General features: G+C 44.1%; 2 protein-coding genes and 1 long non-coding RNA gene across 7 annotated transcripts in view; 2 read left to right on the top strand and 1 right to left on the bottom strand.

The window, feature by feature from the left end:
• Window positions 1–24,861, top strand: part of ZBTB1 (zinc finger and BTB domain containing 1) — a 63,252-nt gene that overhangs the window by 16,961 nt on the left and 21,430 nt on the right. Inside the window, exon 3 of one of the 2 annotated variants that reach the window (XM_072864279.1) lies at window positions 9,169–10,991. The exons of the other annotated variant lie outside the window; for it this stretch is intronic. Within the exon in view, the coding sequence (XP_072720380.1) occupies window positions 9,169–9,205 (37 nt within the window). The 3' untranslated portion in view covers window positions 9,206–10,991. Of the gene's footprint in view, window positions 1–9,168; window positions 10,992–24,861 lie in introns of those variants that run through there. 2 annotated transcript variants of the gene reach the window in all.
• Window positions 6,103–16,293, bottom strand: LOC140652900 (uncharacterized). 4 transcript variants are annotated; one of them, XR_012042978.1, is made up of 5 exons: window positions 15,960–16,293; window positions 15,251–15,398; window positions 11,076–11,159; window positions 7,513–7,609; window positions 6,103–6,873 (listed from the first exon to the last, which is right to left on the bottom strand). It is a non-coding gene; the product is annotated as an uncharacterized lncRNA (long non-coding RNA). The 4 variants fall into 4 exon arrangements; XR_012042979.1 differs by having other exon boundaries at window positions 6,105–6,873; window positions 15,251–15,336; XR_012042976.1 differs by lacking the exon at window positions 15,251–15,398 and adding an exon at window positions 15,095–15,208 and having other exon boundaries at window positions 6,105–6,873.
• Window positions 17,002–19,391, top strand: HSPA2 (heat shock protein family A (Hsp70) member 2). Its single transcript, XM_072864283.1, has one exon. It carries the CDS (start codon window positions 17,096–17,098, stop codon window positions 18,998–19,000), a length of 1,905 nt encoding a protein of 634 aa, XP_072720384.1. The 5' UTR covers window positions 17,002–17,095; the 3' UTR covers window positions 19,001–19,391.

Genomic DNA, 24,861 nt, shown 5'->3' with positions numbered 1-24,861 from the left:
AGGAGCTGAGGGTCTTGTCCAGGGCTTTCATGTGCTTGTCGCTGTCGGAGTTGAGTTTTGCTTTTTCTTGGGGATTATGAGGGGTATTGAGCTTTAATGTTAGACTATTTAGAGAAATTAATACAGTTCAGAATGTCCACTATAACTATTTAAATTAGTATGAGTTGCCTTGCATTTATTCAGTTTTAAATGTGCATTAGAATTTCTCTTGGTTGGCAGATATGTGTGTTTCTGCAGCGATGGGGAAGGACCCTGCTCCCAGACCTCAGCCCTGAGCCAGCAGCTGGCTTCCTGGGCACCGACTGCTTCGGGCGCAGTTCGGGCCTTTAGCGTTTTGCTGTAACTGCTCAGTCCTGTTTTCTTGTACGATGCTGAAGCCAACCAAGTTCTGAATAACACTGGGGCCAGAAAGACCACGGACATGAATGCAGTCCAGCATTTCAGTTAATTCAGAGCTTCCCCCTTCTTAGGAGTTATTCCACATTCCCCATCCCAACTCAGGCTGAAGCTCAGTGTGTAAAAGTTCAAAGAATAAGTGGGATGGGTATTTTAACACTTTTTAGCACTGGAATCAGTGCTAAGGTGATTATAAGACTCTTCAAAAGACAAAATATTTAACTATAATGATCGTCTTAGAGATGAAGTAGTTAGCCAAGTGCTGTCGTGGAAAAGTTGGGGGGATTAATACACTGCCCACAGCAATGCTCTGACATGCGGGTTTATCCCTTCCGGTATCAGCTATGGCTGGACTGGGAAAAGCAGCCAAGGGAAGTGAGGGAGAACTGGAGGGCACTGGGGGAGTTGGCAGAAGCGTCTTGTGGTGCTGGGGGAGCGGGAAGGCTGAGTGGGAGGCAGTGGCGGAAGCTGGGGGGGGCAGGATTAGAGCTATGCAGTGGGAAGCAAATCCCAAAGGTGGCATGGAGGGGGCGGCTGGAGGAGTGCATAAAATGTCCTGTAGATGCCTGTGAGACTGGAGTGAGAATGACTCGGCTTGGCTGGGAGAGCTGTCGGCCCGGGTGATTAGCTCATTACGGCACAAACTTGGTGTTCGGACTGCGTACCAAGCACAGCCAGCCCCTATGCTGGAAGGACTGCAGTGGCACAGCAAAGCCTAGATTAAAGACCTTGTTGAAAAGGAGGAGGTGACCTCTGCAAACTAAGAGATCATTCCTGAATACAGTGAAGGGCTAAGGGTGATTTATGGAGACTCCTGCTCAGGGTCAGGAGCCCTTGTTTACAATGTATTGGTCTGAACTTGACCCAAAAACGTTTCACAAAAGAAGTTACTTCCTAGTGTAAGTAGGCCTGCCAGCTACAGAAGTTAAAGGGAAGAACCGGGAATGATGATATTTATGTGTACTATCTACCTTTATAAACACCCTGGAATACCTTTGTTTTTCAATTATAAGCAGTGTTGTAATAGCCTTTCAAAGGAAAGTTTGTTAAACTTGAATTAATGTTTTTTCCTGTTCTTGTGAAACAAAACCCAGTGCCTTGGAGTTCACATGTATGAATGTCTAGACTAAGGCTCAAAAAGAGCATGAATTGCACTGCAGGGGAGCTTAAGAGTAGATCTACTTGTATGTAGGCAGAGAAAACTAGAATGACCGAAGTAGCCTGAAAAACTATCAAGGAGAGTATAGGAGAACAAATCAAAGTACGAAGGCATAAGCAAGACAGCCTGGCTTGCAAGTAGATCGGGAGAGTGCTTATGGTGATGTGTAAAAGCGTGCAGGGGAACAGCATGGGACTATTGAAGAAAAGGCCTGGAGTGACAGGAGGAATTTGGCTGCTGTGAACGGGCAGAAGGGGTGGGTGCTGAGGCAGCCTGGGGCTGGTCACTCCTGGGGATGGGGGTGTTCTTCCCAGAATGGGACAACATCCGCAGGAGAGTGAAATGATGGTGTTTCAGTGCTCCTGCCACGATAAAAATTCCTTACTGTGGAGACAGAGCAAAAGCAGACCTGAAAAAAGAACAATTGCAGTTACGATATCCTAGAACTCTTGCTGTTACTTGAAAGACAGTGAAGGGAAGCAAAAATACTTCATTTAGAGTTCTGTTTCTTCTAACAAATTTGTACTTCTCAGTCATCATAGCATAGCTCCTTTGCATCTGCTTACTGTGCTACGTGGACTGTTAGAGTGTAAAAGCACTTAAGGATCTTTGAGAGTGGAGGTGTAAGCGTATCACATTGCACAAGGCGTAGCCAGAAAGAAAAAGACTTGCTGGATGCTCTGACTTACATTTGTGAGTGATTTGCTATTCTTATTTTTGGAGGACCTCTCTCTGTTCTGTTGTTTTCCTCATTTTTGCAGTGGTGTGGGCTGCGACCCTGAAAATAATTTATAAGTAGCCAGCCTAGCTCTTAGCTTTCAGGATTTACTGAAAGTTAAAAAGAGGGAATTTATGAAGACCTGGAATGAGCTTTAAAATAACACAAAAGCTGTCGAGCTCCTTTTCACTGTCAGAGAAGACGTTTCAAATGATAAATATATATATATATATACTTGTAAATGCTTATTGGCAACTTGTTAATTCAAAGGGTATTTACATTTTTGTATAACGATATTTGTAGCCAACAGGTCTGTGGAGAAATCTTGATTTGAATAGATTAGAATATCACAGAATTCTAAGAATTTATGCTTTTATTAGGGGACTTCTCTATTTAATATTTTCAGTTAATGGAGAAAATACATTTTAGCATATTTTTTTATTCAAAGCTGAAGACAGAAAATGTACTGCTCCGGAGAATATATTAAAAACACATTGTTATAAAAGTGAATACTTTGACTACGCTATTGTATTTGAACACACTAGTGCTAAACCATCAGGAGTATCTCAGATATTGGTGAGGACGTAAGTTTGCTCCTGAAGGCAGTGCCACCTTGAGCCCTGGCAGCCCCTTCCTCCTCCCCACCTAGTCTCAGTTCTCATATCCCGTGTGTGCCACCCTCTCCATTGTCAAAAAGCACGTATTTATGTAGCTTCACAATGAACTGAATCAAACAACGGGCTTTTTTTTATTCCCTGTGGGGCTATTTTTTGGCTGGGCCAGTTCCCTGCTGTGCTTCCCTCTCCGGCTCTGTGTCAGATCTTGTGCTAGTACAATAGAAGGGGTGGCACGAGGGGAGAAAGGAGCGGCTGGGAGGGGGCTCGTTTGCTTAAACGAGCTGTGCCAGAACTCAAAGCATGTCCCGAGCTTAACTCCGTCTCTGTCTCCCCCAAGCATCCTCATGGAAGCTGAACTCTGACATTCATCTCCTATTTCCTGATAAGGAAAAAAAGGCAGCCCAGCCTCTTAACACAAATGAGACACATCTATACTATCTGCCCTCTTTATGAGAACTGGAAACCTTCCTGCGTTCAGCTCACCCCTCAAATATGCTCTGGAACTTTCTTAGTCTTTCTTGAAACAGACTATGTAGCGCTCCACGCCACTGGGTTCGTGTGGTTGGCCTGGCCTGAGGCCAGGAAGGAGCTGGGCCCCTTGTCCGGCCAAACACCGGGAATGGCTCCCACTTTCCTCTGTTCTTTGTGCCCTCCAGCTGTGGGCCCAGATGCAGCTGTGCTGCCCACACGCTCAGCAGCTGGCCCCCCGCTCTCCTGCTGCCCTGTGCCCCTCGCTGCTCACAAGGTGCACTTTTCTGGGTGTCGCAATAAGGAGAGACGGTCATCTCATTTTTGGTCTAACATTGAAAGCTGGGGATGATTCCTTGCATAAGTTAAGGAGATGCTGGCAGTATCTGTTACTCTCCCCGTGTGCCTGCTTCTGACTTTTAAGTGCTTCCTAATCTGAAAGGGTTAAAAATCAAATATTCTGACTTCCCTGATTCTCGGTTTGATGCTTGTCACAGACTTAAAGACCTACACGATGAAGCATGACTAATTTGACTTTATAAAGTCTGCCGAAGGCTAAAAATTAGGAACATGTTTTTAAAAGCTGACATTTCTGTAGTTCTCGGCTATACACCAGTTTTCTGTGTTTTCTTCCAACTTCCAAAAAACTCCTAAAATATTGCTGTGCAATGTATTCTCGGGATGTGTTAATAGGCTGAGATTTTGAAGGGGGAGGATGCCAAAAAAATGGACACGTTTTATAAATTAAGTGTCTTCTGCCATTTTTACAGCCTCTTCTACAATTCTGGCATTAATTGTGATTTTATTTTATTTTTTCACGCAGAAAGACAAATCTTAATTTGTTACAGGGCAACAGAGCTCATGACTCAGGAGTCATTTTATCATGACTATAAATATTCAGCCCTGAAACAAACAGCCCATGTTCCTTTTTGTGTACTTGAATGACCAGTGCCAACTTTACAAGAGAAATGCTATCAGATCTTTCTTTGGGTCATTTTTGCCCTCAAATGTCTTGTAGGGGTTTTTTTTTATTATTTAAGGCATAGGAAAACAATAGTGTGCTTTTCGAGAAACTGGTTTCAGTAATTTGTGCACATTCCCTATATAAAAGTAGTTGAAAATATGTTTTTAAAGTTTCATATTAATGTATTCAAGGGAACATAACAAAATGATGAGATGAGAAATCAGCAGATACTCCAAGGCCAGATTTTGACTGTCTGTTTGATTTGCGTCGCTAGTGTGGCACACCTCACCCCGAGAACCTAGAATTTCAGAAGTGGTCAGTGTCTTTGATTCTCTTGCAAGAAAACAAAAAGGTTTAATCCTTTCCTGTGCCTTCTGGCATTCTAAAACTATAGTAAATTTTCCTGCAGCTACAACCACAAAAACAATGCTGCATCTAGCATTTCCTATGGGAGAAAAAAAAAATTAGCCCTTTCAGAGCTGTTCAAGAACTTCCCTCTCTGACGAAGTCCTGATGCTGCTATTGTTTTTACTCAAACTCAACTGTGATTTGCATCAATGAGATTTTGGGGTGTACTTTTTTTGTGGTTGCAAATAAGAGATGATCTCAGATAAGTATGTCCTGTGGTTCTGTAGACATCCCAAGACTCCTGACAGGGAATGAGGAGAGAGCATTCCTTAAAGGCCTGGATCCTTAAAATCCTGGAAGCTGTGTGGATTGTGGGAAATCCACTGGAAATCAGGACTGTCTGCAAATCCTTGGTTTCTCAACCTGTCTGTCAGGCAAAGTGCCACCAGTGTCGGCAGTTGCCAAGGTCTCTGCAAGCATCAGCGTTGCCAACATGAAAGATGCAAAAATCAGTCTTTCCCCATCTCTTCTCCCCCATCTCCCCTGATGACAAGGTTGCTATTTTAAAAATTCATCCTTTTGGCTCTTCTATTTGCCTTCTGGGTTTTGAAATGGGAAGATGTGCTTTCTTCCTGTTTTAAAGCAATGACTAGGGCTAAGAACTTGCCTTTTAAAATAGTTCTCACGTTCAATTGAACCTACACAACTCAGTAATACCCATTCTCTCCTTTTTTAGGTAACCATCCCACTACATTGGGGATGGTCACCAGAGGGACTTCTACTTCTGACTCCCCAGAAAATTAATGGGAGAAATAATATAATGTCCTTCTCTCCATGGCAAAAGCCCCAAGACCATGAAAGTTTGTGGAAATGCAGATATGCTGGCTAAAAATAGAGTTTGCTGAATACCATAGATTACTTCTGGTTTTGGCAATAGATACACCAGACTTCTGGTATCGGTTACGCTCCTTCCTTTTACACAAGTCGTCGTTAGAGCATTTATTCAGGATGCTAAAGATGGTGCCTCTGTTTCCTCCGTGCCTGTGGGGTTCCTACTGGTAGAGAGTCCCAGCTACCAAACTACTGAGGTTCTGGTTCCTAGCCACTGGTTATTTAATTATTTATACAAAATGGAAACATTTTAAGAGATGAAATCTAGAATATCCCTCCTTCAGGAAAAGGATAGGTACAGTAGTATTTTAGAGGGAAGAAATACAGGGTAGGATCCCTTGGAACTGATCAAGAAATTGTCTTAGTACATCCCACAGCCCAGGAGAGAGCTCGGATCTCTGAGCTGCATTGCTATCAGGTAGATTAAATATAATTTTTGTACACTTACATATGCTGTAAACATGACATTGGCAGCGTCTGCATGCCTGGAAGTACGAGGATTAGCCCCACCTAGTCTGCTTTCAGACCGGGTTATGTTTCACTTAGATTTTACTGGCTGTTGCTAACGTGGTCAGTTCTGCCAGAAAAATCAGAGGTCCTGATGAACAGTAACTTAAAAACTGAAAAATAAGTCAATTAAGACACAAGAAATCTTACAGTAATTGTTACCATTCTTTCAGCTTTAGTTTGCTGTGCAAAGAGTTAAATAGTTCAAAGGCAGTTTCCTTTGGAGAATGTTTATTTGATCAAGTTCAGTGTGGCTTAGACCCCAAATAGAAATACTAGCTTCAAACAGAGCACTACTATGAAAGTAGGAATAGTCTGTGGCCTTCCAGACCTCACAAGCTATGTTGGTTTGTTACACAGAGTCAAAACAAAGATGTCCCTTAAAACACATATACATTAACTCAGTGTATTTTACACACCACAGTCTTTTATCGCAGATCTGCTTTTCTCCCCAGTCATCAGGGCTGTGCCAAAGTCACTGAGATCCTGGATGAACTATAGACTTCTCAGTAAAAAATCATATATGGTACAATTGGACCATCCAAGGTACTTAGATCATTAGAGAACAGGCTTTGAGCACTACTGGCTCAAGTAGTACTTGAAGTACTACATCCTTCGGATTTTGGAACAGTGCTTATCGTTGCTTCTTGATTCCCTTTACATTGCAGAAAGCAGGGTGAGGAAGAACCCAGCGGGTGCTTCTCTTTTAAATGGAGCCTGGAAGATCTTGTTAGCTGGGGGGTGTTGGTTTTTTGGTTTTTTCAGGTCCTTAGCTGGCTGAATCTTCAGACTTCTAATAAATGTGCTAAGCATTAAAAAAGCTTTATTAATACGTGATGAGATACGCCAAGTTCAACCACTTAATGTAACAGTCAAACCCATGCAGATGCTATTAGTACAGGAACCTGGTATCATGCCAGATCTGGAGAGTTATCTTTGATCTATCTCCAGATCCTCCTTTTATTTGTAAACATCCAGCTAATCACAGACTTCCTCTGACTTTTATGAAGTGGAAGAAACGGCATCCTTTGTAACATCTCTGAAGTGCTTTAACTTTGCAGATGTTCATGGATTTGGGTGCTGGGGAGGTATGAGCTCCATCTGGTGGCTAACTGGAAACATGCCTATTTCTATTTTAAAAGCTCAAACGTTTCTACCGTTGAGCAGTTTACTGTGTGAAGAGTGAAGCAGATCCTCTTGCAGCTGTGCGTTCCTAAAACAACTTCTGTTTTTAGGGTAGCTAGAGGATTTTAGGGTCTGGGAGGAGGGCACAACATTTTACCTCTACTCTAGCTTACTGTGGGCTAAAAGCTATTACCAATGCCAGCAGTTCTCTCGTGTTCGCAGTTCTGTATGTACACCACACCACCACAGTTGGCACTGATTAACAGTATTTTTGCAGTCTCTTCGGAAAAATGTAATTTAATATTCACAGGCAACCCACCTTCCCACACTCAGAGGTGGTCCCACACAGCAGAGTCGGTGTATTTGAGGGTGGTGGTGTAAAGAAGCTCAGTCATGCCGCGTGAGCCGTGTATAATCTGCAAATAACAGAGATCTTTGACTGTAAAATGCAGGCCGGCATCTTAATAAACAGCAATGATGTTAAACACTGATGTTGCCTGCGGAAAAATAATGTTCACATGCATACTGTAGTTAGAATACCTTTTTTTCTCCTTTGTTAGTTTACAAACAAAAAAAGGCATTTCCTGACCTTTGAGCTAGTCAAATAAGAGCTACTTTGAGATAACAGCATCAGCCCAGTGAATTGCCCTCCAAGATTCGAAGAACGTATTAGATAGATAGATAGACACATGGACTTGCTGCCAGAAGCAGCAGTACTTTGAAGCTAGCAGTTTGCCCAAGACCTGCTTCCCCTTGTTCACATCGCCCTTCTGGCATGAAACAAAAGCCATTTGTCCCAGATTGCTTTTTTGCCTACCATCAAGTATGTGACATGGCACAGAGGGCAGATACAATATACAGACAATTCTGGGCCTGGCATATGCTGTGAGGGTCTGGCCATGTGTCACATGGGGCATCCTATAATGCGCACTGAAGTGTGGAGCACCACTCTCAAGGCTTTCCTTTCCAAGGTGTGCCAGGAAATTCAGCCCTGAGCTGGCCTTGAGGATGCTCTAGCAGGTAAGTAATGCAGACAGCTGATAAACCTGGCTTCACATGCAGCCTTGAAGCCTTTCCTGCTCTGCAGTGTAGACACAACCCCTTGGTCCAGGGGTGCCATAGCGTGCATAGAAACATCAAGTGTACGTTAGCCAGAAGCGGGACAATCGTATACTTTGTACAATGTGATTTACATATCCAGAGAAAGAAGTCAGTGTACCAGGAAAAAAAACCCCTGAGGATTGTCTTAAAAGTTACATCCACGTTTCGAATTCCTCGACTGTATCGGATGCAAAGCTGCTCATATTGGTCCTAAATTAGTTTGGTCGAAAGAGACTTAAATAATTGTAAATACTGATATAATTTATCTGCATTTAACCTAAAATAAGGATTTGGGGAGGGGAGTTAAGTAAATATATAATGGTTACCTCTGAGTTAGGCAAGGGAAAAAACAAACAAACAACAAACCAGAGGCAAATATGAAGCAGTAAGAAGTATTCCAGGGTGGGGGTGTTCCAAGCTATGAGAAGTCCAGGCTGAGGGGAAATAATACTCGTGCAATTTTTTGAGCATCCACTAAGCCAAGCCATAAACCACTGCTGGAAAGTAACACATACAGTATCAAAAATAGCTTCTGGGAGGCTTGGGAAGTGAAGATTTTCTTCAGCAAATCTTTAGCTGTTTTAAAAATGCAAGGCAAAAGAGAAAGAAACAAACAAAGGCTTCTGAAACGAGCTTAAAACATTGTTTAAGGTTGTGTTTTGGTGGGGTAGGGGTTGAAGGAAATGAACCGTAAGGCTTTTAAACAGAGTTCCTGACTGTGGTGGGTGCTCTGAATATAACTGAAGGATGGGTATTTAGAGCAAAACCACACCATAGTGAGGTGGGAGGGACCACATCATGCTAGCAAATACAGTACTGGAGTGTGGGCTTCTGACTTTTAATATTTTTCTTGCATTTCTTTTCTGCATGGCAGTAGTGAAATAGGGACTTCTAAGCTTCTGAACAACTGAGAGAACCAGGTTTGAAGAAGACATGAGGAAGAACTGGTCGGCAAAAGATTTCATAAAAACTCAGAACAGCGTGTGCCAGATCTGAATTGGCACCACCTTTGCTTTTTTGACATACCGCAGCAGTCGCAAAAGGCACCAAAGCAGTCAAATTAGAACATGCAGTGAAAGTTGTTTTGGACTCTTCTCTGTATTATAAAACTTACTTCCTTGTGACTATTATTTACATCTGTTAAAAACAAATTTGAAGTCTCCTTTCATGGAGCAGACAGCCAAAAGAGGCAGATGCCAGGTGTTACGGGCTGCACTGAAATGAGTTTGCAGAATTTGCTATTCACGTGCTGGAGTGCTCTTTTTCTGAAATGAGGCTTCTTAAAGTTTCTCTCAAAAACTGTTTAGATTTTTTAGTTCAAACATTAGAAGTGTATACTCGTGAACTAAAACTTATGTATTTTCAGACACTTACAATGCTAAACTATCAAGTGTTTAAAAAAGAGGAAAAAAAAATTTAATCTGGAGTACAAGGTGAAAAAAAAATCTTAAACACTGAGGACAGAGGGTCCTTGAGGAAAGACAGGATGGTGAGAAAGATCCAGCTGACCTGATTCCCCCTGCTGCCATGATCATCATTTGCAAGCTGAAGAGGACCTTCCATGGAGCACAGTGCTTGTATGTGGAGAGTAAGAAATGGTGCTCTGGTCTTGTTACAAGAATGGTGAAAAAAATTTTTACCAACAAGGAGATGAGTAAATGTGAAATAATCTTCACAGGGCACAGGGTGCACCTTGTTCTGGATCTAAGCCTTGCAAAAGCTGGCTTGAAGAGGAGAATCAGGCATTCACGTTTAGATTTGAGCATTTTAGGAATCCTAATGTTTCCAGCTAAATTAATGGGGAAAAAAAACCTAACCAAAAAACCAAGACAGTAAATGTTTCAAATTAGGGCCAGATGGATTAAAAAATATTAATTTCTTTTGCTTCCCCCAGACAACAGTGGATCAGATTGAGACATGTAAGCAGACTAAACATGCTCATCTATATTCTGCTGTAGTTGCGCATCTTACTAATTCTACTCATGACTATAAAAGGATGTTTCATTGTTCAGTATAACTGTTATCTCAAGAAGAGTCTGTCTATAATTTTATTTATAATTGGCATCATTTTCATTACTGTTGTTATGAAGTGTGTAAAATATTGTCTGTATTGCAGCTTGTATAGGGCATGTGTCTGTGCTTGCTTTACTCTTTTTGAGTTGATAAAGTTGCTATACGAATGCAAGAAAAGATGTTCAGAATGTGGTTGCTTCATCTAATTACATAGCCCCAAACACTTCAGCATATAGATGTTGAAGGTATCGGCTCTATTAACACATAACACCTTAAACATTAATATAGGTATTTTAAAAGCCTTCAGTGCAATAACAGAATGCCGACCCTTCTGTCCCAGTGGCTGTGCTGGAGCAAAGGGGAAGACGGTGAATATCTGGGCAAAGCCAGATACCATGGGGGACTCGGCAGGGAGAAGGCACAATATAGCTGGGAAATCTACTAGAAAAGGGGATGTCCTCTCCATAGAGAACAGGAAGGACCTTCACAGTAGGACCACCACGAAGCAGAGGAGAGAAGGGAAATATATTTATAGCATCACCTAAAGATAGGCCTTCAGCAGTATACTAAGCGTAGGACATCTAGGACAGGCTGTGACTGTTCTGTAAGTTAGCAATTATTTGTAGTCTATGTAGAGAAGAGTCTATGTGAAGACATTCCAGGTTAGTTTTAATCATCTTTAAAGCTTATTCTGTGCTTTGATACAGTATCTTTAATAAAATATTCTTACAAATCTGCTTATTATTCTCATTTAATTCCATTTTATACCTGAGTTAATAACAGTCCTGGCAACAAGGTGAAGTTCCAGTTACCACCTGATTCATCTGCTCCTGCGTTTTTCCCATTCACCTGCTAAGAATGACGAGGAAAAACTGAGATAAGTAAAAATCAAATAATCATAGGAATGAGAAAATAAGAGAAATTTATAGTACTGGTACAGTTCAGTTATAAAAATTCTTCATGCTAAGCATTCAAGTGAATCTTAGAGATTAATCAATTATATTGATCTCCAAGTATGAAGTATTGGTCTTTGCCTGTGTTTACAGTACACCATTTCCCTTGTTTAAGACTTGTCATCATTTTCCAGCTTTACAGTTACTGCCAATAATTACAGTATTAATGTTTAATGTTTATAATGTTTAACCCCATTCACAGCAGTTCTAGACAAAATTATCTGTTTTCATTTATTCCCCCCCAGACCATACAGGGTATCCTTTTAATATCTTCAAACAAGACCAAGCAGAGTTCCACTTCAAGTATACTAGAAGATAAGATTAGAATTCAAAATAATCCTGGCAAGGTGCAGACATGATCTGAAAACATAAGATGCTATTTAATAGGAACAAGTGCAAGCTGGAATCATTAGCTGTGCAAGTAAAGGAACACCTGCTTAATTTCCATTTAAAAGATCAATGTGTTATTTTGCATCCAATTCTGAAAATGAGTCTGCAACATCATGCTGTTGCAAATAAAGGTAAAAACTGAAATGTCTAAACTGGAGTATAATCTGCTCCTTCAGAACTGCTAAGGTGTGAGCTAGTAACATCTCCAGTTTTGAGCATGGCACTTGAAAAATAAGATACAAGTTGCATGCAGAGAATTCAGGAGAAAGCAACGAGAATGTCTAGAAGCTGAGAAAAACTTTGCCTTTGAGCACAGATTGAATGATTTGAGGTCATCTTACAGAAGAGATGGTAGAAGGGAAACACGATGATTTTCACATATATAAAAGCTGGTTGCAAAGAAAAATAGAATAACGTTTTCTCATATCTACAATTGATAGGAAAATAAATAATTGCCTTAAATTGCAAGAAAGGAGATTTTGGTTAGGCACAAAATGAGAGTAAATGACTTATTGAGGTCCTTTTCTGATCTGACTCTATGATCACTTGCAAACTATCTGCTTTAAAGTCCCTTATTTATTACTGTCAGTAGAGCTGGCACTGGCTGCAAGAAAAGGAGGCTGCAGTTATAGGAAGGTGAAGAACTGACTGCCTAAAATGCACAGCACACCAGTTTATCTAGTTAGCACTAGTGATACTAACCTCAGCTTTTAATCATGCCTCAGCAAACTATCAGAAGTCTATGTAAATAAATGTGCTTCAAAACCACTTAATTATAAAATAATTATTCCTTGAAACATCAAGCATTAGTTTAATCAGTGTTGACAACTTCCATGATTTTATTGAGTCTAATCAATCTGAGGCAGCCCATTTTTAGTTGTGAGATGGTGTAATCAGCTATTTAATTTATTTTTAAAAAATTAGCTCTGCAAATTACCTGGAAAATCCCAAAAGTGTAATCTGAACATATGCTAAAGATTAAAAAGCCAGAAGGTTAATAAAGCCACGTGTGCTTTTAAGCTCATAATTTTAAACTAGGTTTATAATTTTAGGAGATCTGACTCATGATTTTTGAACTTCTGGTTTGGCAATACCAAATTACTGTGCCCTATATTCTGCTGTTCTGCGTATTTCCATATTACTGATCACGCATTTGCGAAATGTGCCGAAAACACGTTATACTGATTTGCAGAACTTTGTTATTCACAAAAACAAAGGAACACTTATTTAAGAAACATCATGTATCGTGGCTGCCTTTCAAATTAACAAGGATCATCTGTGTGCAAAAAGTGGAGATGATACATAAAAACAAAATAACACAAAAAAGGTACATAGTTCCCCCCACATACACTACGATTTTTAACACAACAGCACCTTGTCAGAAGAATCTGTTGTCATTTTATACACTGGTAGTTCTTGTCTGAATTCTAGTTACTAGACATCTATTCACAAATATAAACGAGATGAAGAATTTCAGTGATGAAAAGATATTATGACAAAGTATTATTCGTTCTTAGAACAGCTGTTGCTTAGACTTTTCTGAACTGATTGCTATATTATAAAATAATTCATTTATCCTCACCAATACAATCTGATTTATGCCATTTTTTGGATTGTTTTACTAGGGAAATGGATATGAGGGAAATGGATACGAGAATTTAAGGTCTAAGATCTTCTGATTGTCAAACATGAGCAGACCACTGCATTTCAACTTTATCATTTTAATGATCCAAGTGGCTGATGTCTGATTGAACTGTCACTTGTGTTCACTCCTTTCGAAATACGTGGGAAAAAAAATCTTCCTTTTATCGAGATAAAGATAAGGGTTGAGTTCTCAGCTCTGCTGCAGATACTGAGCTCTTGCTTCACTGAAGAAATCTAAATACCATCTTCATTTCTAGCTGGGTGGTGTAATGGAGAATAGCCTACAGCGTATTACATAACGCTGCCAAACAGGAGACATGGGTGCATTATCGATCCGAAACACAAATAAATGGATCAGAAAGAGGTCTGCTACTTCCAGAGGCACCAACTTGCTGTTCTGGAAGTGACTATGAAAATCTGGCTTACAGATTCAGGATGGGGGAATAACAGCGAATGTTTTGTTAAAGGGAAAATCAAACTCGTGCTGAAGTCCTCACCATAAAGCTCACTCTTTAATTTCTGAACCAGTCGGTTTGGCTCACCTGTAACGACTGCATATGAAACAACATAAAAGAAAATTATGTGGCTCTTCCCATATGAGAGGATGACTGCATAGATGAGTTGGTTCACAAATTGTGCTGCAAGTCTTAGAGAACTGCTGACAAAAAGCAGGCTTGTACTAGCTCTGCTGAGAAGAGAGAATAAGTCTAATGAGGTTTTAGAGGTTGCTCCCTGTAGTTAGACTGGACTTTCTCTAAGGACATCAGCAAGAGATGAGAGATGATGGCAAGAGCATCACGTGAACTTCTCATTAGGAAAAAAAGCTTAAAAAGCAGCTCAGACTTATACATAGCGCTGTACAAGAAGAAAACAGCACCTGCGTGCTCAACTGGAAAAGAAATACTTCTGCAACAGGCTAAACAAAATATTTGGTAGCCTGAGCCTACAGACCTTTTGATTTTTCCTGAGAATGGCCACGAGTGTGTCATTTACACCATTAGCATTAAAATGGTATGCTCATACATTCCTCTGAGAGCTTTTTCCCAAATTTACTATAGCAAAACAACAATTCAAATGATGAAATAAATAGGACTGAGGGAGTACTATCAGGGTAAGCTGTAATCCAGTCAATGCAAACACCTCTTTAGCAGGTTATCAGCACATCTGGATATCAGCACAACCATATCAGGGCCCTACTAGTTACTGGGCCAAGGAAACCCCAAACAAGTTCTGTCTGGAGCTGTTGTACGTATTTTGTGCCTGGACTGATAAAACGTATAGCTAAAAGCTTTGGGCCAAATTAATGAAATGTCACTTCTAAACCTGATAAAACCTTTTTGATTACAGCTACACTTAAATGAGATATCAAATTAATTTTGCTGCAAAGACTGCTTATTGTGCTAATCAATATTGTTGTGTTATTGCCTTAGTCCATTTGTTCTCTCCATCTCTTGTTTCTGTACATATGTTTTTGAGGCAGGAATCCTCTTTTTAGTCTGAAATAACAGGGTCTGAGTTTGTACTGCAGCTATCAAAACACGGTTCTTGTGCCTTACTAGTGCTCCTAAGGGACAATCCTCACAAGGATACAAATAATAAATAACATCAACTTTTCAGCTGAAATGGAATTTATCAACCAACTCTCTTTGTATTGCTGTGGCATTTCTCCCTGCTCCATATGATAGAATCAACTGAATGAAGTAGCAGTGAATTACAGGAAGAGATAGTTCAGTGATGAATCAGTCACTGGTCTAACTACAAGAGAAACTGACACCCTTCCCATGAAAGAAATACGCATACGGTATATACAGAGCAGCTCCTGTTGGAGGTAGGGAGAGCTGACGGTTTCCATTTTCCACTGACTTCTCTCAGATTTCTCCAAGGTCAGAACCTGTGTGAAAAATAGACCAGGATCTGTGGAAGAATAGTAGTTATTTAAGCATGTACAATATTTACCGTCAGAAATTGAAGCTCTTCCATCTCAAAACTACATACACGCATACTGCACAAAAGAAGTGGAATCCTCATGTCTTGTAAAAAGGCTTTGAAAAATACACTCATTGAAACAAGGATGTTTTTGAACGGGAGTGAGTATCTGTAATAACTGCATGAACACAAATCATTCTGGGAAAAGCTGTAACATTTTCTATGAGGGCTGCTATGGCATAATGCTGAAGGCTGGGGACAAAATTAATGAAATATGATTTAAGCATAGAGCATATTTAATCCTTCTCTCACGTAACATGTAAAGTCTATGGGTAGCAGACTTTTAGCCACACTTTTAAAGTAGCTACCGAAAAGGAGCTACTCACTAAGCCTCCGAGGAAAAAAGATCTCAGCATGGTATTTGTCTCTCCTTACTAGAGCTGGAATATTTTGAAGTGTTTGTCTCAAAGTAAGGAGGAACCACAGCAGATTTTCATGTTTAATATATTTTCATCAAAGCACTTTCCTAGCTCCGAGTAAATAGCTTCATAGCTTTTGCTAAATGTAGGCGTGACAACATTTTACATTAGCACAACAGACAAAAATTTGGAGGCGTTTCAAGAATGGTCACCACGCAGAAACATGCAGCAACAGGGCTGCCCAAACCCCTAACTACTTCTTGCAGAGGGGAAAGGCAAATACCATGCCCTGCCTTCTGATACCGGGGCAGGCTACCTACCACCTCCGTTGCAACAGCAGCAGCGGCAACAGGCTCCTGCGGTTCAGGGCGGCTGCTCAGGGCGGCCGGGCGAGGGCAGAAACCGCCCTCGCCGTCTCTGAGAGGGGATGTGCGCAAGGAGGGCTGTCAGCCTGCCAAGTTCAGACAAAATAAGGCTAAAAACTGCCTCAACCTTCGCTCACCGCGGGACTTTCCCTCTGCCATAGAGGGAGGGCGCGAAACCTCTCGCGCTGAGGAGAATTCTCCTCAGGCTGGCGGCACCTCAGCCCCAGCCGGGGGTCGCGGCGGCGGGAAGGGGCAGAGCGGCGGCCGTTTCGCCCTGACAAGAGCGGGGGGAGGCTGGAAGGAGGGGGGTGGGGGGTGGGGTTGAATTTCTGCTGCCTTGCGACCAAATAAGGGTAAATGCCCCACCAGCGGGCGGCTGGCTGGGAGATGACACGCAGCCTTGGACTGAACTTTCAGGAATTACAAACACTGGGAGGCGAGCGCGGGGCGCGGCCCCGCTCCCTCCTCACCCCCCGCGCCCCTGAGGGCCGCCGCTCGCGGGCGCCGTGCCGCCACGGCCGGGGCGGGGGCGGGGAAGGAGCGGGCGCACGTAGCGACCACCCAGCCCACCCCGCCCCGCCGCGGCGGTCCTCGCCCCGCCCCTCACCCGCCTGCCCGATCCCTATTGGATAACGCTGATGTCAGTCCCTGACCTTGCGTCTAACGTCCGCTGGAACTTTCTAGCAGAGTTTCGGGGCGGGGGCGGGGCGAATGCGAAGCGCGAGTGGTGATTGGTGGAGGGCGGTGGCGCACGCCGCAAGCCGAGACGGATCGAGAAAAACCAGGAAGAAGTACGGTCTGGCCGCCGTACCGCGGGGAGGGTTGGGCTGACGGGTGGGCGCCACGGTTCTGATTGGCCAGGAGGTAGGGGGCGGGTGCTCTTCGGCGAGTCACGGACGCGATTGGCCAGTAGCGGCGGGCGGGCGTCTAGATTGGCCAGCAGGGTTCTGGCAGGTTCCAGAAGGCGGCTGAGCCGGCTATAAAGCGGGCGCCAGCGGCACCGGGACGGCACATCGCGCCGCAGACAGCAGCCAGAGCCGGCGGCGGGAGAGGCGGTCTGAGTGAGTAGCTGATCAGAGGAGCCTGCCATCATGTCTGGCAAAGGGCCGGCAATCGGCATCGACTTGGGCACCACGTACTCCTGCGTGGGTGTCTTTCAGCATGGCAAAGTGGAGATCATCGCCAACGACCAGGGCAACCGCACCACACCCAGCTATGTGGCCTTCACCGATACAGAGCGCCTCATCGGTGATGCTGCCAAGAACCAGGTGGCTATGAACCCTACCAACACCATCTTCGATGCCAAGCGTCTCATCGGCCGCAGGTATGATGACCCCACGGTGCAGTCTGACATGAAGCACTGGCCCTTCCGTGTGGTGAACGAGGGTGGCAAGCCCAAGGTGCAAGTGGAGTACAAGGGTGAGATGAAGACCTTCTTCCCAGAGGAGATCAGCTCCATGGTCCTTACCAAGATGAAGGAGATTGCTGAGGCCTATCTGGGGCGCAAGGTGCAGAATGCTGTCATCACAGTGCCTGCTTACTTCAATGACTCCCAGCGCCAGGCCACCAAAGATGCTGGCACCATCACTGGCCTTAATGTGATGCGTATTATCAACGAGCCCACAGCAGCTGCTATAGCCTATGGTTTGGACAAGAAGGGTACCCGGGCCGGAGAGAAGAATGTGCTCATCTTTGATTTGGGAGGGGGCACTTTTGATGTGTCCATCCTTACCATTGAGGATGGCATCTTTGAGGTGAAGTCCACAGCTGGTGACACCCACCTGGGTGGGGAGGACTTTGACAACCGCATGGTGAACCATTTTGTGGAAGAATTCAAGCGTAAGCACAAGCGCGACATTGCCGGCAACAAGCGAGCGGTGAGGCGACTGCGTACGGCGTGCGAGAGGGCGAAGCGCACTCTCAGCTCTTCCACGCAAGCTAGCATTGAGATCGACTCCCTCTACGAGGGCATTGACTTCTACACCTCCATTACTCGTGCCCGCTTTGAGGAGCTCAATGCTGATCTCTTCCGTGGCACCCTGGAGCCAGTGGAGAAAGCCTTGCGTGATGCCAAGCTAGACAAGGGCCAGATCCAGGAGATCGTGCTGGTGGGTGGCTCTACCCGTATCCCCAAGATCCAAAAGCTGCTACAGGACTTCTTCAATGGCAAAGAGCTCAACAAGAGCATCAACCCTGATGAGGCTGTTGCTTATGGTGCTGCCGTGCAAGCAGCAATCCTCATGGGAGACAAGTCAGAGAATGTGCAGGATCTCCTGCTGTTGGATGTCACCCCTCTGTCCCTGGGCATCGAGACAGCTGGTGGAGTGATGACCGCTCTCATCAAGCGCAACACCACCATTCCCACCAAACAAACTCAGACCTTCACCACCTACTCGGACAACCAGAGCAGCGTCCTGGTCCAGGTGTATGAGGGTGAGAGGGCTATGACAAAGGACAACAACTTGCTGGGCAAATTTGACCTAACGGGCATCCCCCCGGCACCCCGTGGAGTCCCCCAGATCGAGGTCACTTTTGACATCGATGCCAATGGTATCCTGAATGTCAGCGCCGTGGACAAGAGCACGGGTAAGGAGAACAAGATCACCATCACCAATGACAAGGGTCGCCTTAGCAAGGATGACATTGACCGTATGGTGCAAGAAGCAGAGAAATACAAAGCGGAGGATGAAGCTAACCGAGATCGGGTGGCAGCCAAGAACTCCCTTGAGTCCTACACTTACAACATGAAGCAGACAGTGGAGGACGATAAACTGAAGGGAAAGATCAGTGACCAGGACAAGCAGAGAGTGCTCGACAAGTGCCGGGAGGTAATCTCATGGCTCGATCGCAACCAGATGGCTGAGAAAGAAGAGTACGAGCACAAGCAGAAAGAGCTGGAGAAGCTCTGCAACCCGATTGTCACAAAATTGTACCAGGGAGCTGGAGGGGCTGGGGCGGGTGGCTCCGGTGGCCCGACCATTGAAGAAGTGGATTAGAGAGGACTGAAGTACAGACTGGTTTATGGACAGTCGCTCCATTCTTTGCTTTGTATTTTTTTTTTCTAACCTTTAAGGAAAACGTCCTTGCCGATAACAGAGTTTATTCTGTTGGGTGTGTATAAAGGCAGATCTGTCAGCTTGGTTTTGATAAAAGGGAAGGCACGTCCTGCTTTATAAGGTTAGTAGTAGACAAGTTTTGTTAATTCAGATACAGCTGTTTGTACTCTGGATGTTTGTCTCTGTTCAAGTGTCTCTTCTAAAGTAACCACTCGACTGTTGCCGTTGACAAATTTCAAGTTATGCATGAAAATCTTGAAAGATTAAAAAAATACGCCAAATTTGGCTTCTGGAAATTTTGGTAATAAATAAAATGTATTTAAAGCATAAACCTATCCTCCTCCTCTCTGTGAAGGGGCAGTAGTGGGGGGGTGTGTGTGGGGGTGTGGTGTGAGGAAGACCTTCCTGGCAGTGCCCGCGCCCCCGCAGCCTGCCCCGCCGCGGGTGGGTGCCGGCAGCCCGCTGGGCCGGGGCGGTGGCTGGCGGCGGGGGCGGCCAGCGCTCCCGGGAAGGCGGCCGCTGCGGGCTCGGCGTTGTACCGGGGCGGGGGGGCTCGGGGCGGCGGCTCCCCCGAATGGAGCCCAGCCCGGCGAGCGAAGCCGGCCTCCCCCCGCCGGGCGCCGGGGAGCCCAAACCCCGCGGCCGGTCCCCGGCACGGCCACGGCGGGGAAGAGTTTCCCCGGGCTGGGGGTGGTGTTTTCGGGCAGGGCCTGCTCTTCATCCCTAACTTGTGGCTTGGGCTGCGGTGCCCGGCCCAGCTGGTCGCGTTCACGTCGCTGAAATAAAACGGTGTGGAAATAAGTACGACAAAAATAGTCCTGCTTGGCAGGCGGCTGGGCTCGATAAAATAGAGACCGGTTTGTGGCCAGCTATGTAAGTTGCTGAGTTGTTCTTGGGTTGCTTGTATGCAAGCTGAGCTTTTAATATTTTACTGAATTGGGGTTTTTTTCCCCTCCTAAGAGGATCAAACGTACAGCTGCCGAGGGACCCCAGGCCCGGGGTGCTGAGGAAGGAGCTGGCATGCTGAACTTGGTAGAATAAGCAATATATATAGTAGTTAAACTTGTCTGGCTTTACTACAAACTGTCTCCAGAGTTCCTCACTTGTTTCAGAAAGCGAAAAAACGCAGTGTTTAGAGTCCGAGGAGCTGTGAATTAATTAGCTCTAATGGAGGAGCCTGATGACATGCACATTTTGGACTGGCTTGTCCTTTAAGGGAAAAAACCGCAGAGCAGTGTGCAGCCGAAGGGAATCATCCGCCGTGTTTTTGTTTGGTTGCTTGTTAGGAAGTGGGAGCGTTGGTGTGCTGGGAAATAAGGCAGGCACTGGCCTGCTGGCTCTCTCTGCTGCAAAGAACTTTTAGGACCCCGATTCCTTAAGCTTGCAAGTTTTGTATATAAAAAAAAGTATAAAAAGTATTTTGTGACAAGAGGGCAGGCAAAAATAAACTTGTTTGGTATTTAATAATCAGCAGAGACGTGAAACTCCGGTTTACTGTGTGGATTTCTCTCGGCTGGTTTGCCAGGGCACTGACTGCGGGTTTCTCTTCGCTGGCTTCAGAAAGGGGTTACAGTCGCCAGGGGGGAACGCAAGGCTTGTAGAAAGCTTGTTTGATCAGCTGTTGTCGCAAATGATTCAAGACCACTTCAAGTTTATCGAACGGGTCGTAGGTAAATGGCAGTGCCATCGCAGTGAGACCTGAGAAGTCAATTACAGCAGCTTCAGCACCCGCTGAGTGCTTCAGTGAAATCCCGGAAGGCTGCAGTCAGGCTGGGTGCTTTGGGTGTTCACGTACACAGCATTTTCCTGGCAATCAGCTTCTTGATTTCCAGGCTGTAACGTATGTAGGACCCCTGAGAATAAGAAGATACCATGACTTTTAAATTTTTTTTTTTCTAGGAACTAATAGGTAAATATGTTTATGAATAGCAGTAGGTTATCTTTAAGTGAAAAGTTGTTGCTGCAAACTGTAATACTTTGTCAGATACACTCTTCCTAACCGAAATCCCACTACTATGGGATGACAATAAGGGTTAGGTAGCACCCATGTTCACTGTAAATGCAGGTTAACTATTTTTTCTATTAACTGACTGGTAATTGCCCTTGCCACATAGTTTCCTTTACTTTTCAGCCCTTGGTGTGCATTCCTCAGCGTCGCTTCCCAGTTATTAAACACAATTTTTTGTTGCTTTCCCCAAACATCTATTTAAGCGTGTTGCAGAGCTAATGCAGCCAAACGCTCACAGCAGATAGTTTGTCACACGCCTACGCTGTCATCTGTCCTCTCCCTCACCTCGGCCACTGCTGCTCTGTGCCCATTTCAGCAGCGGGGCAGGCAGGGAGTAACAGAGACCACAGGCGTGAAGTACCGTCCAGGTGGTTAAAATACCCCAGGGGCTGAGGACATGAACAGGTTAACACTGGAGAAATTGTTTTTGTTTTTTTTTTCCTAGGAAAGGGACATTTTTTAGTATGGACACACCTAGACTGTGTGTGATACGTAAATGACAAGAAACTTCTGCTGACTTACATGATTGGAAAAAGATTTGAAGTCTCGAGGCACAAAGTAGCCTTTCAAATATGTGAACAACCCCCCAAAATGCAAGAGGCAGAAGACTTGAAGGGCTCAGGGCTAGATTCCTTGCATTCATTCACTTAGTTTATAAAACAAAGAATAACTTCAAGTTGACTTTCAGTATATTGTACTTACTGTAGAGTGAAACTCTGATCCTGTTTAAGTTAGTGGAAACTTTCCACTGATTCCAGTGGGTCTACATATTTTCCCCTAGTTTCTCAAAGCAATAAAGTAAATGTCAGAGGGGAAAATGCTGTTCCTCATTTGCAGATAGGTGTATCTGGTGTGTACATGTAGTTCTGGGGAGCAGTTGCACGTTTCAAATGAAGTTGGCAAAGCTAGGAAAATAATCTTGTCTAAAATCTGCAGTTTCATTGCTTCTACACTCAGCGTCTCTCCTCCTTTGTACTCTCCTGACTCACAGGGAAAGCTACCTCCTTCTGTCAAAATCATGGGCCTGGGTTTCTGAACTTTGCTGCTTCTTAAACGGGGCTCTGTGAAAGACCAAGCCCATAGGAAGGATATAAAGTGGTTATAACTTCGTAGCAGTTGTGTAACTACAGCGTTAACTTTTCATGGCTCCTTATATTTGCTGATCGAGTTTATATGGATGGTATTATTTTATATAGAGGAACACCCGTAGCATTAATACTGGAGAATTTAATCACCCAAATTAAAACCCTTAAGCACCTTAGCACCTCACTCACGGTACAGCCAGGTGTGTAGCAATGCAAAGCGATCACTCCTGTGTGCAATGCAGGTCGCCCTGCAATTCCCCACTGTTGCTTTGCAGGGGAGAGAGAAAAGCCTAAAAAAGACAAAGCTGAAAGCACTACTAAAATAACGTGCCATGTGAGAGTCCTCGGAGGGAGCTGAGGACAAGAGAGCTGTCTGAGGGCAACCCACTCAGGAGCTGGAAAGCTGAGACGTGCTTGGACAGGCTGCGTCCACCCAGCCGGCCGGGTGAGTCAGCCCTGTGCCCTGCCGCCTCCAGAGCGTCTGTTTGAAGTTCTGCACAGAGGACTTCGCAGACAGGCTGCAGCCCTGCTCATCCCTTGTGATACCATCTTAAAGACAGGAATGAATATATCCCGGCAGCCTGCCTTTTATCTCTCACTGCGTAGAGCCCTGCAGGTTGGGCAGCCTTTCTTTTGGGAGCTGCCTGCCATTTATTTGAAGGGTTCTTCTTGAAGGTTTGGGGCACCGTGGGGCGCAGCCAAGGGGAGACAACTCTGAAGGAGATGTGCTGTCTCAGGACTGCACCATCCATTTTGTCTTCCCCATTGTGAGCCACTCCCACAGATACAGATGAGGAACAGGAAGAAAAGGGAAAGATGTTCAGGGAATTCACATTTCCAGTCTTGGCACTTAGGGTGAATGCAAGGCATCACGTTAAAAAGCACGCATTTACACCCAGCATGCATACTTAAAGTGCCTTTTTTCAGTCTTGTCAGTGCATTGCAATGTAATAGCATTTCAAGCTCTACTTATTTAAAAGGTGTTCTGCATTTCTCCTCCTTTGCCCTGTGCCTGGCATGAGTTTCCCTTACTGTGTCCCTTCAGAAAGCGCACAGTGGTCTAATCTCTGCCTGCGTCAGGGACACTGTACCTTGGCACATGGGAATCCTGTGATATTAAACCAGCAAAGCATGTGGATGCTCTTACAGCAGCAAAATTATGTCTGTAGTTGTTCATCACAGGAAAGTTATCACCCCTCCCTACCCCACAGCAAAACAAGTTATGCTAGTAAAGCTTCTTTAGCACACCTATGTGGGTCAGGTATCACATCTCTCCGCCACTCTCATCCTCATATTTATGCAGGCAGAAGCCTATAGCGTAGACCTGCCTTTAGAGTAGATTTTGCTTGCAGCAGCGTGGTGATTATATAGTTGGGCAGGCCAGCATTTCCAGATGCAACAACATATTTCACTTCCACATATGAAACAGCAGTATTAAAAATCCCTGATCCACCCTTGCATGACCCATTTGCCTTTACTCTCTCCTGCATCAGTAGGGTGGAGACATAGACAAGCTGGTTCCTCTTGTCATCTCAATAACAGCACCAGCCAGGAATTTGAGAGAGGGGAGAAATTTCCCTCTAAGAGCCAACACATTTTTGGTAGTCTTTCTTCTAAGGAAAATCAAGAGCAGTATAGGAATTTTTTGTTCCTTTTCTATTGCCAAAGATACTCTCTCCCACGTTCAGGAATTGGTATTCGTGTGTTGACCTGTACACAAGCTGACAGGTCACTGTTGCATCCTGGACCAAGAAGCGTGAGGTCATTCTTGCTTGTGCCTAGGTAGCAGTTAGCAGCACCTGTAGCCTATCTGTTGGAGCAGTTCAAAATGTCACTGGTGCAAATTATTGCAGTCAAAAATCTATTTTGAGTAGAATTAAGGACACAAAACCACTTCCAGAAGTGCTAATGCTATGTGTTTCAGCAAGACTCTACAGAAAACCCCATGGGTTTAGAGGTCTTGGTTGCCTGCTATTCACTGACAAGCGTCATGAAATATTTTCTAACTATCAATCCCTCTAAGAGCTGTTGCATGGTTGAACTGACAGTCTAGCAATCACATGTCATTGTTGAAAGCAGCATTTCTTTTTGCCAGGCTGTGTCTAAAAACGTAAACATATTTCTTTCAAAACCACGTTTAGTTCTCATTTGGCAGACTCCTTATTTTCCTGCTGCAGACCTCATTCACAACATGTTTGCAAATGCACTAACACAGCCTGGTTAAAAACAACTGATGCTAGCAAGTCCTCAGTCCTATCCCTGGCACTACAGGTGGAAGATAACTAAACTAAAAATTCTAAGCTAAAAAGTCTCTGTAACAAGCTAAAACCTAAAAATAAAGTTCTCTGCAATAATTACGTTCAAAGCTCACAGAATTGGACAGAGAAGGTCTTGTCTATAGTACATCTATATTAAATTTTCACCTTTTTTTCCCTAATTCTATAGCAGGGAGATGGTTATTATGTCCTACAGAAGAACTAGAAACTGGGCTATGACATCTTTGTTAAGCTCCATAGATTTCTGAGCATCTCAGATACAGAATCAAAATCGTATTTTTGAAAACACCTATTGAGTATGAGGGACATATAAATGCTTCTTCCTTTCTGTTAGGGGCATGCTAATAACAAAAGGTCGATTGTTAGGAGCACCAGGCAAATGCCTAGCTGCATGAAAATAGCTGACAACTGCTAATGTTCAATAACCTCATC

This window comes from Ciconia boyciana, chromosome 6, assembly GCF_034638445.1.
Source record: "Ciconia boyciana chromosome 6, ASM3463844v1, whole genome shotgun sequence".
NCBI lineage: Eukaryota > Metazoa > Chordata > Aves > Ciconiiformes > Ciconiidae > Ciconia > Ciconia boyciana.
Note: the sequence above shows the minus strand (reverse complement) of the source record. Positions and strands in the feature narration are given on the sequence as shown.

What these genes read in the sequence shown, in the direction of transcription:
- HSPA2 (XM_072864283.1), top strand. Translation starts at nt 17,096, where the DNA reads ATGTCTGGCAAAGGGCCGGCAATCGGCATCGACTTGGGCACCACGTAC.